This window comes from Hirundo rustica, chromosome 11 (genome assembly GCF_015227805.2).
Source record: "Hirundo rustica isolate bHirRus1 chromosome 11, bHirRus1.pri.v3, whole genome shotgun sequence".
NCBI classification, from domain to species: Eukaryota; Metazoa; Chordata; class Aves; order Passeriformes; family Hirundinidae; genus Hirundo; species Hirundo rustica.
This window is the reverse complement of record NC_053460.1, coordinates 7,980,063-7,991,119: the sequence shown is the minus strand read 5'-3', so window position 1 is coordinate 7,991,119 and position 11,057 is coordinate 7,980,063. Positions and strand designations below refer to the sequence as shown.

Sequence of the window (11,057 nt, the reverse complement as noted above, 5' to 3'; positions counted from 1 at the left end):
TGTGCCTGCTGGGGTAAGGGAGAGGCCCTGTGGCAGGGGAGGAAACAGCTTGTCCTCCTAAAACAGCTCCTAGGCTTTGGAGACTGTTAGTGCACAGAGGATTAATGGGGCAAAAGGGATGGGCCTAAGAAGGTTGGGGGGAAATAAGGGGTGGCAGAAGAGGGGAGTGGGGCCCCATGGGCCATGAACCAGTATGGGGTGGGTGTCCCTCACAGCACCTCGCCAGGCACCATGGCCGCCATGGGAGATATGGTATTGGTGTGGCAGAGGGGATGGTAGACCCTGACCACAAGCATTCCCAGTCCTGGCTCCACATCCCTTCCCAAACCTCAGGAACCATGGCACCCTCAGTCATAAAGACGTCTGTTACTGCCCTGCAATCACAGCACACATGGACACCCCACCATCCACAGCTCCTCAAGTGTGTCCTCAATCCCAGCCTCTCCAGTGCGGTCACCCCCAGCCCCATGACCCCCCCGCCCACAGTACCGACAGGAAACCAGAGCCCGGTGCCACGCAGGTGCTTATTGAGGGCCTTGCGGGTGACACCGGGCTCCACCGTCACCGAGAAGTCCTCGAGGCTCAGCTCAGCGATGGCGTCCATGCGACTCAGGTCAAAGCAGACGCCGCCCTGGCACAGGGACACCCGCGGCTCTGGGCACGGCCGGGCACCGAGAGCCCCTGGGGGCTCAGAGGTGCCGGGGGAGCCGATACCTGCACGGCATTGACGCCTCCTTCCAGGCCGGTACCGGTGCCAAAGGGCACCATGGGCACACGGCCGCGGTGACAGAGGGCTGCCAGCTCCTGCACCTGCCCCACCGCCTGCGGCCACACCACGACGTCCGGGGGGGCACAGCTGGGGGACAGGCAGCACCACTGACCAACCGACTTTACCACTTCACCCTCCCCGTGGCCCTTCCCAAACCTGGACGTGTCACCTGCCCCTCGCCTTCTCCACGGGCCCTGGTCTACCCGAACATTTCCCATCTGCACATCTCTTCCCGTCCCGTGGCCCTCCCCTGAGCCCTCCCCAGGGGTCCCAGCTCCAGGGGCACTCACGGGTGCATGGACTCATCGTGGCCGTGCTGCTCCCGCACCGCTGCGGCAGTGGAGACATTGGGAGCTCCAACCACGGCCCTCAGGGCTTCCACGAAGTCAGGGGGCAGCGAGGGCTGCGAGGGGAGCAATGGGGGGACCCGTCAGGGATGCACTGGGGAGGCTCTGATCGCGGCCAGGGGCCCAGGGCACGAGGCCGAGTGGCCACGTCAGGACCTGAGTGCCCTTCGGAGCCCCGGCCGGACCTTGGAGCAGCAGCTGCGGCGCCCCAGGGCCGCCCCCAGCGCCAGCAGCCTCCGCAGGGCCATGTCGAGACGGGACAAGAACGGGAACACGGGAACCGCACCGGAGCAGGACACTGCCCTCCCCCGCAGCCCGTCTGTCCCTCCCCCACACTCACACCTTAAGGTGGCTCCAGCCACACGCCAGTGTCTCCCTGCGGAGGGGCTGCCTCCCACCACTGCCCGTGGTCGTGTTCCCGTGCTGGCCCCTGCCTGAGCGCGGTCACTGCATTCACCGTGGCCCCCCTGCCCTCCCAGTGTCCCCGTGCCTGCTCAAGTATCCCCGCAGCTGCTCGGGGGTCCCTGTCCCCAGAGGAGACCACATGTGCCCGTGCTCCTCCCCTCCCAGACAGGAGTCACCGTGTCCCCCTGCCCATCTGTCCTCATGTCCAGTCACGGGTGCCCGTGCCCCCCGTCCCTCTGTTCCCATGCACAGCAGGCTTTCTCCATTCGGGGCCAGGAGCCGCCGCGTCCCCACGTGCATCTGTCCCCGTTCCCAGCCAGGCGTCCCCGTGCCTCTGCGCCCTGCTGGACAGCTGTGCTCATGCCCAGAGAACTGACCCCAGCCCACCGCGTGCCCCCATCCTCGGCCGAGTGTCACCCGCCCGCCCCGCGCCCCGCTCCCGTCCGTCGCAGCACGGTGACAAGGACACAGCGTGCTCAGGGGATGGCAGCGTTTATTGCAGGCCTCAGTTGGCCTCCAGGATGGAGTCGATCCAGTCGCGGAGCTTGGTGACGCGGGCGTACACGCCGGGAGTGTGCGTGTCGCAGGTGCTGCTGCCCCAGGAGACGATGCCCACCAGGTTCCAGGCGCCGTCCTTCTGGCACACCAGCGGGCCCCCGGAGTCGCCCTGCACGGGGCAGCGGGTGAGCGCCGGGGCAGGGCCCGCGGGCGCCGCGGGCAGCGGGGGCCGGGGACACGTACCATGCAGGAAGAGGCTCCGTCGGCACCGGCACAGACCATCACGTCGCGGATGCGGAAGCCCCAGAACTCCTTGCACTGAGCGTTGGTGAGCAGGGGCACAGCCGCCTGCTGCAGCACCGCCGGCGTGTGCGACGCTGCGGGGAGCGGGGAGCGGGGAGCGTCAGCGCCGGCACCGGGAGCGGAGCGGGAATGGGGAGAGGGCTGGGACGGGACAGGGGGAGGACAGCACCGTGGTGATGGCCGAGATGGGGACGGGATTGGGTCGGGGTTGGGCATTGGTGGGAGGGGGATGGGGAATGGGACTGGACGAAAGATGGGGATGCGGGAACGGCATGGCGATTCCGATTCAGATTTGGATGGGGATCATGACGGGAGATCGGCATGAGCATTATGATTCGGATGAGGCAGGGGACAGGAATGGAGGTGGGGACAGGAAAGTGCAGTTACCGCTGGAATCAGTGAGCCCCCAGCCGGTGGTGACGCAGGTCATTCCCCCCGGGAATTCGTCAGTGGCCTTGGGCAGGCAGACTGGGGACACGCGATCCGACAGCTGCGCCGGAGTGGCCAGTTTGATCAGGGTGATGTCGTCGTGGATGGTCAGCATGTTGAACTTGGGGTTCTTGAACACCTGAAGCAGGCAGCACTGCTCTCAGCACCTGCACCCCCTGCAGGGCAGGGTGCTGGGCGCTGGGCTCTCCACAGGGATCTCTAGGGACCTCGGGGACCGGTGGGAACCCCGGGGGTTGCTCCTGTGGGTCCCGTGATGGCAGGGCATCTGACCGCAGAGCCCAGTCCCTGGGACGCAGGGGAGCAGGGACACCCCAGGTGACATCCCCTGCGGGGATGAAATGGACCCTGAGGCCTGAACCCCTATCCCTTGGGACATCCTGGGAACATGGGGACATCCAGGGGACCCGACCTGAAGGATGACTGGGAGCAGGGACACCCCAGGGGATTGCAGTGCGGGCACGAGGGGCACCATGGACACCCCAGGGAACCCTGACCCTCCGCGTTAAGGGGAGCCGGGGATTCCTCAGGAACAAAAACCCCAGGACAGGCGGGACCCAGCCATAAGCCCCCAAGCCGCCCGTGGCGGCCGTGGGATGCCGCAGGCACACGGACCCCGCCCCGGAGGTACCTTCTCGATTTTCAGTTTCTGCTGATCAGGGCCGGGTGCATCCTGGTCGTAGGCGCCCACCACCACGGTGTCGGTTTTCCTGGGCACAGGCAGGCACTGAGCACCGGGCACCGGCGACAGGGGGTTCCCCGGGCACCCCGTGCCCGTGCCCAGCCCCGGCACGGCCGGCGGCAGAGCCGGTACCTACCTGACGCCGCAGTGGGCAGCGGTGACCACCCAGTTCTCGCTGATCAGGGAGCCGCCGCAGAAGTGGAAGCCGTTGTAGCGCTGGTGGGGAGAGCTGCCCTCAGCACCCGGCACCGCCGCCGCTACCGCCCCCGGTTGCGCTCCGTGCCCGGGCCCCGCACGGCGCCCGGCCCCGGCCCCGGCCCCGGCCCGGGCTCTCACCTGGAGGGACACCTGCCATGGCCAGGACCCTGGCACCGCCGGCTCTCCGTTGACGATGCGGTTGTAGCCACGGATGACGGGTGTGATGGCGGGCACGCCGCAGTCTGCGGGGCACAGGCGGCCGTGGGACGCCGGCTCCGGCCACCCCGGCCCCGAGTCCCCTCCCTGCCGCTCCCGCCAGCCCGAGCCCCGAGCCCGCCCCGCCGAGCCCCACGACCCCACGCACTCTCAGGGAGGGCGGCACGGGCAAAGCCCGCCAGAGCCAGGCAACTCAACACCCACAGCAGAGCCATTGCCGGTTGTGAGGACAGACCTGCCCGGCACTCGGGCTCTTATATGCACCCCCGGGCACCTCCCCGCTCCGCTGGCCTTGCCACCGCGGCCTTGGGAGATAGCGTCGCACCTGGTTTGGGTCCACCGGCATATTGCCAGCCCTGGAACCTTCTCACCCAGCTCCATGGTGTCCCAGGCACCTGGATCTCTGGGTTAACAGGGATCCTGACCCCCTACCACGGTGGCAGCCTGGAAGGACTCTGCAGACCCAGTCCCAAATGAACTCCATGGTCCCACCAAACTCCACCACTCCATGAAAAAGTGTGCAGGCAGCCCAGAAAGCCCCACCTTATCTTTGGCTACAACTGCAGCAGCCTGAGCAGCACATTGAGGGGATTCTGCTCCTCTACTCCACTATGCTGAGACCATGCATGCAGTGTTGTGTCCAGCTCTGGTACCCCAATTATGAAGGACACGGGCCAGCAGGGATGATTCCAAGGAAATTTGGAAGCCAGCCCTTAGACCAGGCCAGTGCTGTCCCACAGCCATAGCTAAGGATGCTGGCTCCAGGTGGCACAGTCCCAGGCCATGACCTGGGACCGTACCAGGTGCGACGCTATCTCCCAAGGCCGCGGTGGCAAGGCCAGCGGAGCGGGGAGGTGCCCGGGGGTGCATATAAGAGCCCGAGTGCCGGGCAGGTCTGTCCTCACAACCGGCAATGGCTCTGCTGTGGGTGTTGAGTTGCCTGGCTCTGGCGGGCTTTGCCCGTGCCGCCCTCCCTGAGAGTGCGTGGGGTCGTGGGGCTCGGCGGGGCGGGCTCGGGGCTCGGGCTGGCGGGAGCGGCAGGGAGGGGACTCGGGGCCGGGGTGGCCGGAGCCGGCGTCCCACGGCCGCCTGTGCCCCGCAGACTGCGGCGTGCCCGCCATCACACCCGTCATCCGTGGCTACAACCGCATCGTCAACGGAGAGCCGGCGGTGCCAGGGTCCTGGCCATGGCAGGTGTCCCTCCAGGTGAGAGCCCGAGGCGGGCCGGGGCCGGGGCCGGGGCCGGGCGCCGTGCGGGGCCCGGGCACGGAGCGCACCGGGGGCGGTAGCGGCGGCGGTGCCGGGTGCTGAGGGCAGCTCTCCCCACCAGCGCTACAACGGCTTCCACTTCTGCGGCGGCTCCCTGATCAGCGAGAACTGGGTGGTCACCGCTGCCCACTGCGGCGTCAGGTAGGTACCGGCTCTGCCGCCGGCCGTGCCGGGGCTGGGCACGGGCACGGGGTGCCCGGGGAACCCCCTGTCGCCGGTGCCCGGTGCTCAGTGCCTGCCTGTGCCCAGGAAAACCGACACCGTGGTGGTGGGCGCCTACGACCAGGATGCACCCGGCCCTGATCAGCAGAAACTGAAAATCGAGAAGGTACCTCCGGGGCGGGGTCCGTGTGCCTGCGGCATCCCACGGCCGCCACGGGCGGCTTGGGGGCTTATGGCTGGGTCCCGCCTGTCCTGGGGTTTTTGTTCCTGAGGAATCCCCGGCTCCCCTTAACGCGGAGGGTCAGGGTTCCCTGGGGTGTCCGTGGTGCCCCTCGTGCCCGCACTGCAATCCCCTGGGGTGTCCCTGCTCCCAGTCATCCTTCAGGCCGGGTCCCCTGGATGTCCCCATGTTCCCAGGATGTCCCAAGGGATAGGGGTTCAGGCCTCAGGGTCCATTTCATCCCCGCAGGGGATGTCACCTGGGGTGTCCCTGCTCCCCTGCGTCCCAGGGACTGGGCTCTGCGGTCAGATGCCCTGCCATCACGGGACCCACAGGAGCAACCCCCGGGGTTCCCACCGGTCCCCGAGGTCCCTAGAAATCCCTGTGGAGAGCCCAGTGCCCAGCACCCTGCCCTGCAGGGGGTGCAGGTGCTGAGAGCAGTGCTGCCTGCTTCAGGTGTTCAAGAACCCCAAGTTCAACATGCTGACCATCCACGACGACATCACCCTGATCAAACTGGCCACTCCGGCGCAGCTGTCGGATCGCGTGTCCCCAGTCTGCCTGCCCAAGGCCACTGACGAATTCCCGGGGGGAATGACCTGCGTCACCACCGGCTGGGGGCTCACTGATTCCAGCGGTAACTGCACTTTCCTGTCCCCACCTCCATTCCTGTCCCCTGCCTCATCCGAATCATAATGCTCATGCCGATCTCCTGTCATGATCCCCATCCAAATCTGAATCGGAATCCCCGTGCCGTTCCCGCATCCCCATCTTTCGTCCAGTCCCATTCCCCATCCCCCCCTCCAATGCCCAACCCCGACCCAATCCCGTCCCCATCTCGGCCATCACCACGGTGCTGTCCTCCCCCTGTCCCGTCCCAGCCCTCTCCCCATTCCCGCTCCGCTCCCGGTGCCGGCGCTGACGCTCCCCGCTCCCCGCTCCCCGCAGCGTCGCACACGCCGGCGGTGCTGCAGCAGGCGGCTGTGCCCCTGCTCACCAACGCTCAGTGCAAGGAGTTCTGGGGCTTCCGCATCCGCGACGTGATGGTCTGTGCCGGTGCCGACGGAGCCTCTTCCTGCATGGTACGTGTCCCCGGCCCCCGCTGCCCGCGGCGCCCGCGGGCCCTGCCCCGGCGCTCACCCGCTGCCCCGTGCAGGGCGACTCCGGGGGCCCGCTGGTGTGCCAGAAGGACGGCGCCTGGAACCTGGTGGGCATCGTCTCCTGGGGCAGCAGCACCTGCGACACGCACACTCCCGGCGTGTACGCCCGCGTCACCAAGCTCCGCGACTGGATCGACTCCATCCTGGAGGCCAACTGAGGCCTGCAATAAACGCTGCCATCCCCTGAGCACGCTGTGTCCTTGTCACCGTGCCGCGACGGACGGGAGCGGGGCGCGGGGCGGGCGGGTGACACTCGGCTGAGGATGGGGGCACGCGGTGGGCTGGGGTCAGTTCTCTGGGCATGAGCACAGCTGTCCAGCAGGGCGCAGAGGCACGGGGACGCCTGGCTGGGAACGGGGACAGATGCACGTGGGGACGCGGCGGCTCCTGGCCCCGAATGGAGAAAGCCTGCTGTGCATGGGAACAGAGGGACGGGGGGCACGGGCACCCGTGACTGGACATGAGGACAGATGGGCAGGGGGACACGGTGACTCCTGTCTGGGAGGGGAGGAGCACGGGCACATGTGGTCTCCTCTGGGGTCAGGGACCCCCGAGCAGCTGCGGGGATACTTGAGCAGGCACGGGGACATCTGGGAGGGCAGGGGGGCCACGGTGAATGCAGTGACCGCGCTCAGGCAGGGGCCAGCACGGGAACACGACCACGGGCAGTGGTGGGAGGCAGCCCCTCCGCAGGGAGACACTGGCGTGTGGCTGGAGCCACCTTAAGGTGTGAGTGTGGGGGAGGGACAGACGGGCTGCGGGGGAGGGCAGTGTCCTGCTCCGGTGCGGTTCCCGTGTTCCCGTTCTTGTCCCGTCTCGACATGGCCCTGCGGAGGCTGCTGGCGCTGGGGGCGGCCCTGGGGCGCCGCAGCTGCTGCTCCAAGGTCCGGCCGGGGCTCCGAAGGGCACTCAGGTCCTGACGTGGCCACTCGGCCTCGTGCCCTGGGCCCCTGGCCGCGATCAGAGCCTCCCCAGTGCATCCCTGACGGGTCCCCCCATTGCTCCCCTCGCAGCCCTCGCTGCCCCCTGACTTCGTGGAAGCCCTGAGGGCCGTGGTTGGAGCTCCCAATGTCTCCACTGCCGCAGCGGTGCGGGAGCAGCACGGCCACGATGAGTCCATGCACCCGTGAGTGCCCCTGGAGCTGGGACCCCTGGGGAGGGCTCAGGGGAGGGCCACGGGACGGGAAGAGATGTGCAGATGGGAAATGTTCGGGTAGACCAGGGCCCGTGGAGAAGGCGAGGGGCAGGTGACACGTCCAGGTTTGGGAAGGGCCACGGGGAGGGTGAAGTGGTAAAGTCGGTTGGTCAGTGGTGCTGCCTGTCCCCCAGCTGTGCCCCCCCGGACGTCGTGGTGTGGCCGCAGGCGGTGGGGCAGGTGCAGGAGCTGGCAGCCCTCTGTCACCGCGGCCGTGTGCCCATGGTGCCCTTCGGCACCGGTACCGGCCTGGAAGGAGGCGTCAATGCCGTGCAGGTATCGGCTCCCCCGGCACCTCTGAGCCCCCAGGGGCTCTCAGTGCCCGGCCGTGCCCAGAGCCGCGGGTGTCCCTGTGCCAGGGCGGCGTCTGCTTTGACCTGAGTCGCATGGACGCCATCGCTGAGCTGAGCCTCGAGGACTTCTCGGTGACGGTGGAGCCCGGTGTCACCCGCAAGGCCCTCAATAAGCACCTGCGTGGCACCGGGCTCTGGTTTCCTGTCGGTACTGTGGGCGGGGGGGTCATGGGGCTGGGGGTGACCGCACTGGAGAGGCTGGGGATTCCTGAAGCCTGGGCATGGTGGGAATGTTGGGGGTGCTGTGGCATCTGCAGGTGTGCTGTGCTCCCAGGGGTGCCCGTGGGAATGGAAGTGCCATGGCCCCATTGCTTTAGGGATGCCCATAGTTTTGCTGTGGTTGCGGTCCCAGTGGTGTCGTGTGGGAGTGGACACCATCCCCACCTGCCTCCCCTGCCCATCCCCTGCTTGCAGACCCCGGGGCGGACGCCTCGCTGTGTGGCATGGCAGCCACGGGCGCCTCGGGCACCAACGCGGTGCGCTACGGCACCATGCGCCCCAACGTGCTCAACCTGCGCGTGGTGCTGCCGGACGGGCGCCTGCTCCACACCGCCGGCCCCGGGCGCCAGCCCAGGTGGGCGCCGGGAGGCCGGGGGGCTGTGCCGGGCCGGCCACGTGCCGCCTGGGTGCCCGCTCACCAGCTCTGCGCAGGAAGCGGTCGGCCGGCTACGACCTGACCTCGCTCTTCGTGGGCTCCGAGGGCACTCTGGGCTTCCTGACTCAGGCCACGCTGCGCCTGCACCCTCTGCCCGAGGCCACTGCCGTCACTGTCGCCTCCTTCCCCAGCGTGGGCGCGGCCGTGGCTTGCACCGTCCAGGTGCTGCAGGCCGCCGTGCCCGTGGCCCGCATCGGTGAGTGACTGCAGCCAGAGGTGGGACTGGGCTCCAGGTGCCAGCGGTGGAGCTCAACACTGCCTCCTCCCACCCAGAATTCCTGGATGAGGTGATGGCAGATGCCTGTGGCCGCTTCAGTGGGATGGGGCTGCCGGTGGCAGCCACGCTCCTCCTGGAGCTGCACGGCTCCCGGCATAGCCTGGCTGAGCAGCAGCATCAGATGGGTATGGCTTGGATTAGGGAGGAGGAGAGGGTGTCTGGGGCTGGGGGCCATGATGGACACCCAGGGATGCGGGATTGGGTGCCCAGGGACAGGGGGACCAGGGTGTTCTGAAATGAAGCGTGGTGCTGGGGGCCCATGATGTGGCACTGGGGTGAGTGATGGATGTCCAGGACATGGGACAGCGGGACCAGGCATGTCCTAGGGTGAGAGGTGAGTGCCCAGGGCTGGGATTGGAGACCTTGAGGTCATCAGGATGAGGGACAAGTGCCCAGAGTGTAGAATAGAGGGACTGGAATCATGGATGGCTGCTCATGGGAAGGAGACGGGAGATCAAGGGTGTCCTGAGGAGAAGGTGCCCAGGACCAGGGAGAGAGGACCAGCAATGGATGCCTGGGATGGGGACTGGGAAGACACTAGGGTGAGGGATGGGTGTGTGCACTGGGGGTTTGCTGAGGGGCTCATGGACATGGGACAGGGGGGATCAGGAGTGTTACAGGGTGGTGGACAGGGACCCAAGGACAAGGGGCAGAGGGACCAGGAGAATCCCTGTATGTGGGATGAGTGTCCAGGATGGGAACCGGAGGTCCTGGGGGAGGGCTGGGCACTTGGGGGTGCTGTGGGTCCTGTCCCAGAGCTCCTGGTCACCATCAGAGGAGATCATGCGACAGAACGGTGGCTCCGGCCTGGCCTGGGCTGAGGGGCTGGAGGAGCGTGAGCAGCTCTGGTCCATGCGCCACAATGCCTGGTACGCTGCCCTGGCCCTGCGGCCCGGCTGCCAGGTGAGGCACAAGGATGGGGATGATGGCGGCAGTGCCCGTGGTGCTGCAGGTGCCACAGCTCTGCCCTCCCTGGCCCAGGGCTACTCCACGGACGTCTGTGTGCCCATCTCCCGCCTGCCTGACGTGGTGGTGGAGACCAAGCAGGACCTGCAGGCCTCCGGCCTCACCGGTCAGCAGGGCCACAAACCCCTGGGATAGAGGGGGTTGGGGGTCACCATCCTCCAAGCCACATCTCATCTGACCCGTGGCCTTGCAGGACCCATGGTGGGACACGTGGGCGATGGCAACTTCCACTGCATCCTCATCTTCAACTCCCAGGACCCGGAGGAGGCCCGGCGCATCCACGCCTTCACCCAGCGCCTGGGCAGGTGAGGCTAGGGTGCTCTGGGGGGCCGGGATGGACGGACAGACATCCCCATCCCCTGTCCCTCCCCGTCCCACAGGCGGGCGCTGGCAGCAGGGGGCACCTGCACCGGGGAGCACGGCGTGGGGCTGGGCAAGCGGGCACTGCTGCAGGAGGAGCTGGGCCAGGAGGGCCTGGACACCCTGCGCTCCATCAAGGCTGCACTCGACCCCTACAACCTCATGAACCCCGGCAAGGTGCTCTGAGGGGGAGCACCAGCACTGAGCCGGCAGCAGGGAGCCTCCGCCCCTGGAGTCAGGGCCAGGGTGGCCATGCAGCCCTGCAGTGCCACTGTATGTGTCCTTACAAATCCCCCCGTCCCCACTTCTGGGGATCAGGGATCCTCAACCCCCCCAATAAACCCTTTGGACTCACACTGTCCACGTGCTGTGAAGTTGTTCAGGGGGACAGGACCCCCCACTCCCTTCCCAGGAGGCCCCTGTCCCAGACAGCACGTATGGGATAGGGCATTGTCAGGGTCTCACTTCAGCCATGTCCCCCTAGCTGCAGTGCTGCCGGTGCCAGGTGGGAGCTCTCTGGGACCTGCTGAGCACTACTGTGGCCATCCCCACATGGCAGGGACACAGAAGGGGAA

At 67.6% G+C, this 11,057-nt stretch overlaps 4 protein-coding genes across 4 annotated transcripts; 2 read left to right on the top strand and 2 right to left on the bottom strand.

Moving 5' to 3' along the window:
- Positions 1-69: 69 nt before the first annotated feature.
- On the bottom strand, positions 70-1,416 carry LOC120757924 (probable D-lactate dehydrogenase, mitochondrial). The gene is made up of 5 exons (XM_040075649.1): positions 1,302-1,416; positions 1,060-1,172; positions 715-856; positions 405-631; positions 70-124 (listed from the first exon to the last, which is right to left on the bottom strand). Exons 1-5 carry the CDS (start codon positions 1,362-1,364, stop codon positions 70-72), a joined length of 600 nt encoding a protein of 199 aa, XP_039931583.1. The 5' UTR covers positions 1,365-1,416.
- Positions 1,417-2,012: 596 nt separating this feature from the next.
- LOC120757810 (chymotrypsinogen 2-like) lies at positions 2,013-4,080 on the bottom strand. Its single transcript, XM_040075437.1, has 7 exons — positions 4,014-4,080; positions 3,788-3,891; positions 3,588-3,667; positions 3,401-3,479; positions 2,710-2,890; positions 2,263-2,396; positions 2,013-2,188 (listed from the first exon to the last, which is right to left on the bottom strand). Exons 1-7 carry the CDS (start codon positions 4,078-4,080, stop codon positions 2,027-2,029), a joined length of 807 nt encoding a protein of 268 aa, XP_039931371.1. The 3' UTR covers positions 2,013-2,026.
- A 698-nt stretch (positions 4,081-4,778) lies between these two features.
- Positions 4,779-6,834, top strand: LOC120757793 (chymotrypsinogen 2-like). Its single transcript, XM_040075411.2, has 7 exons — positions 4,779-4,845; positions 4,968-5,071; positions 5,196-5,275; positions 5,384-5,462; positions 5,973-6,153; positions 6,465-6,598; positions 6,673-6,834. The coding sequence occupies exons 1-7, from the start codon at positions 4,779-4,781 to the stop codon at positions 6,832-6,834; spliced, it is 807 nt and encodes a 268-aa protein (XP_039931345.1).
- A 611-nt stretch (positions 6,835-7,445) lies between these two features.
- On the top strand, positions 7,446-10,838 carry LDHD (lactate dehydrogenase D). The gene is made up of 11 exons (XM_040075459.2): positions 7,446-7,560; positions 7,690-7,802; positions 8,006-8,147; positions 8,231-8,372; positions 8,639-8,798; positions 8,876-9,075; positions 9,153-9,281; positions 9,932-10,059; positions 10,138-10,228; positions 10,316-10,427; positions 10,503-10,838. Exons 1-11 carry the CDS (start codon positions 7,498-7,500, stop codon positions 10,666-10,668), a joined length of 1,446 nt encoding a protein of 481 aa, XP_039931393.1. The 5' UTR covers positions 7,446-7,497; the 3' UTR covers positions 10,669-10,838.
- The last annotated feature ends 219 nt before the right edge of the window (positions 10,839-11,057 follow it).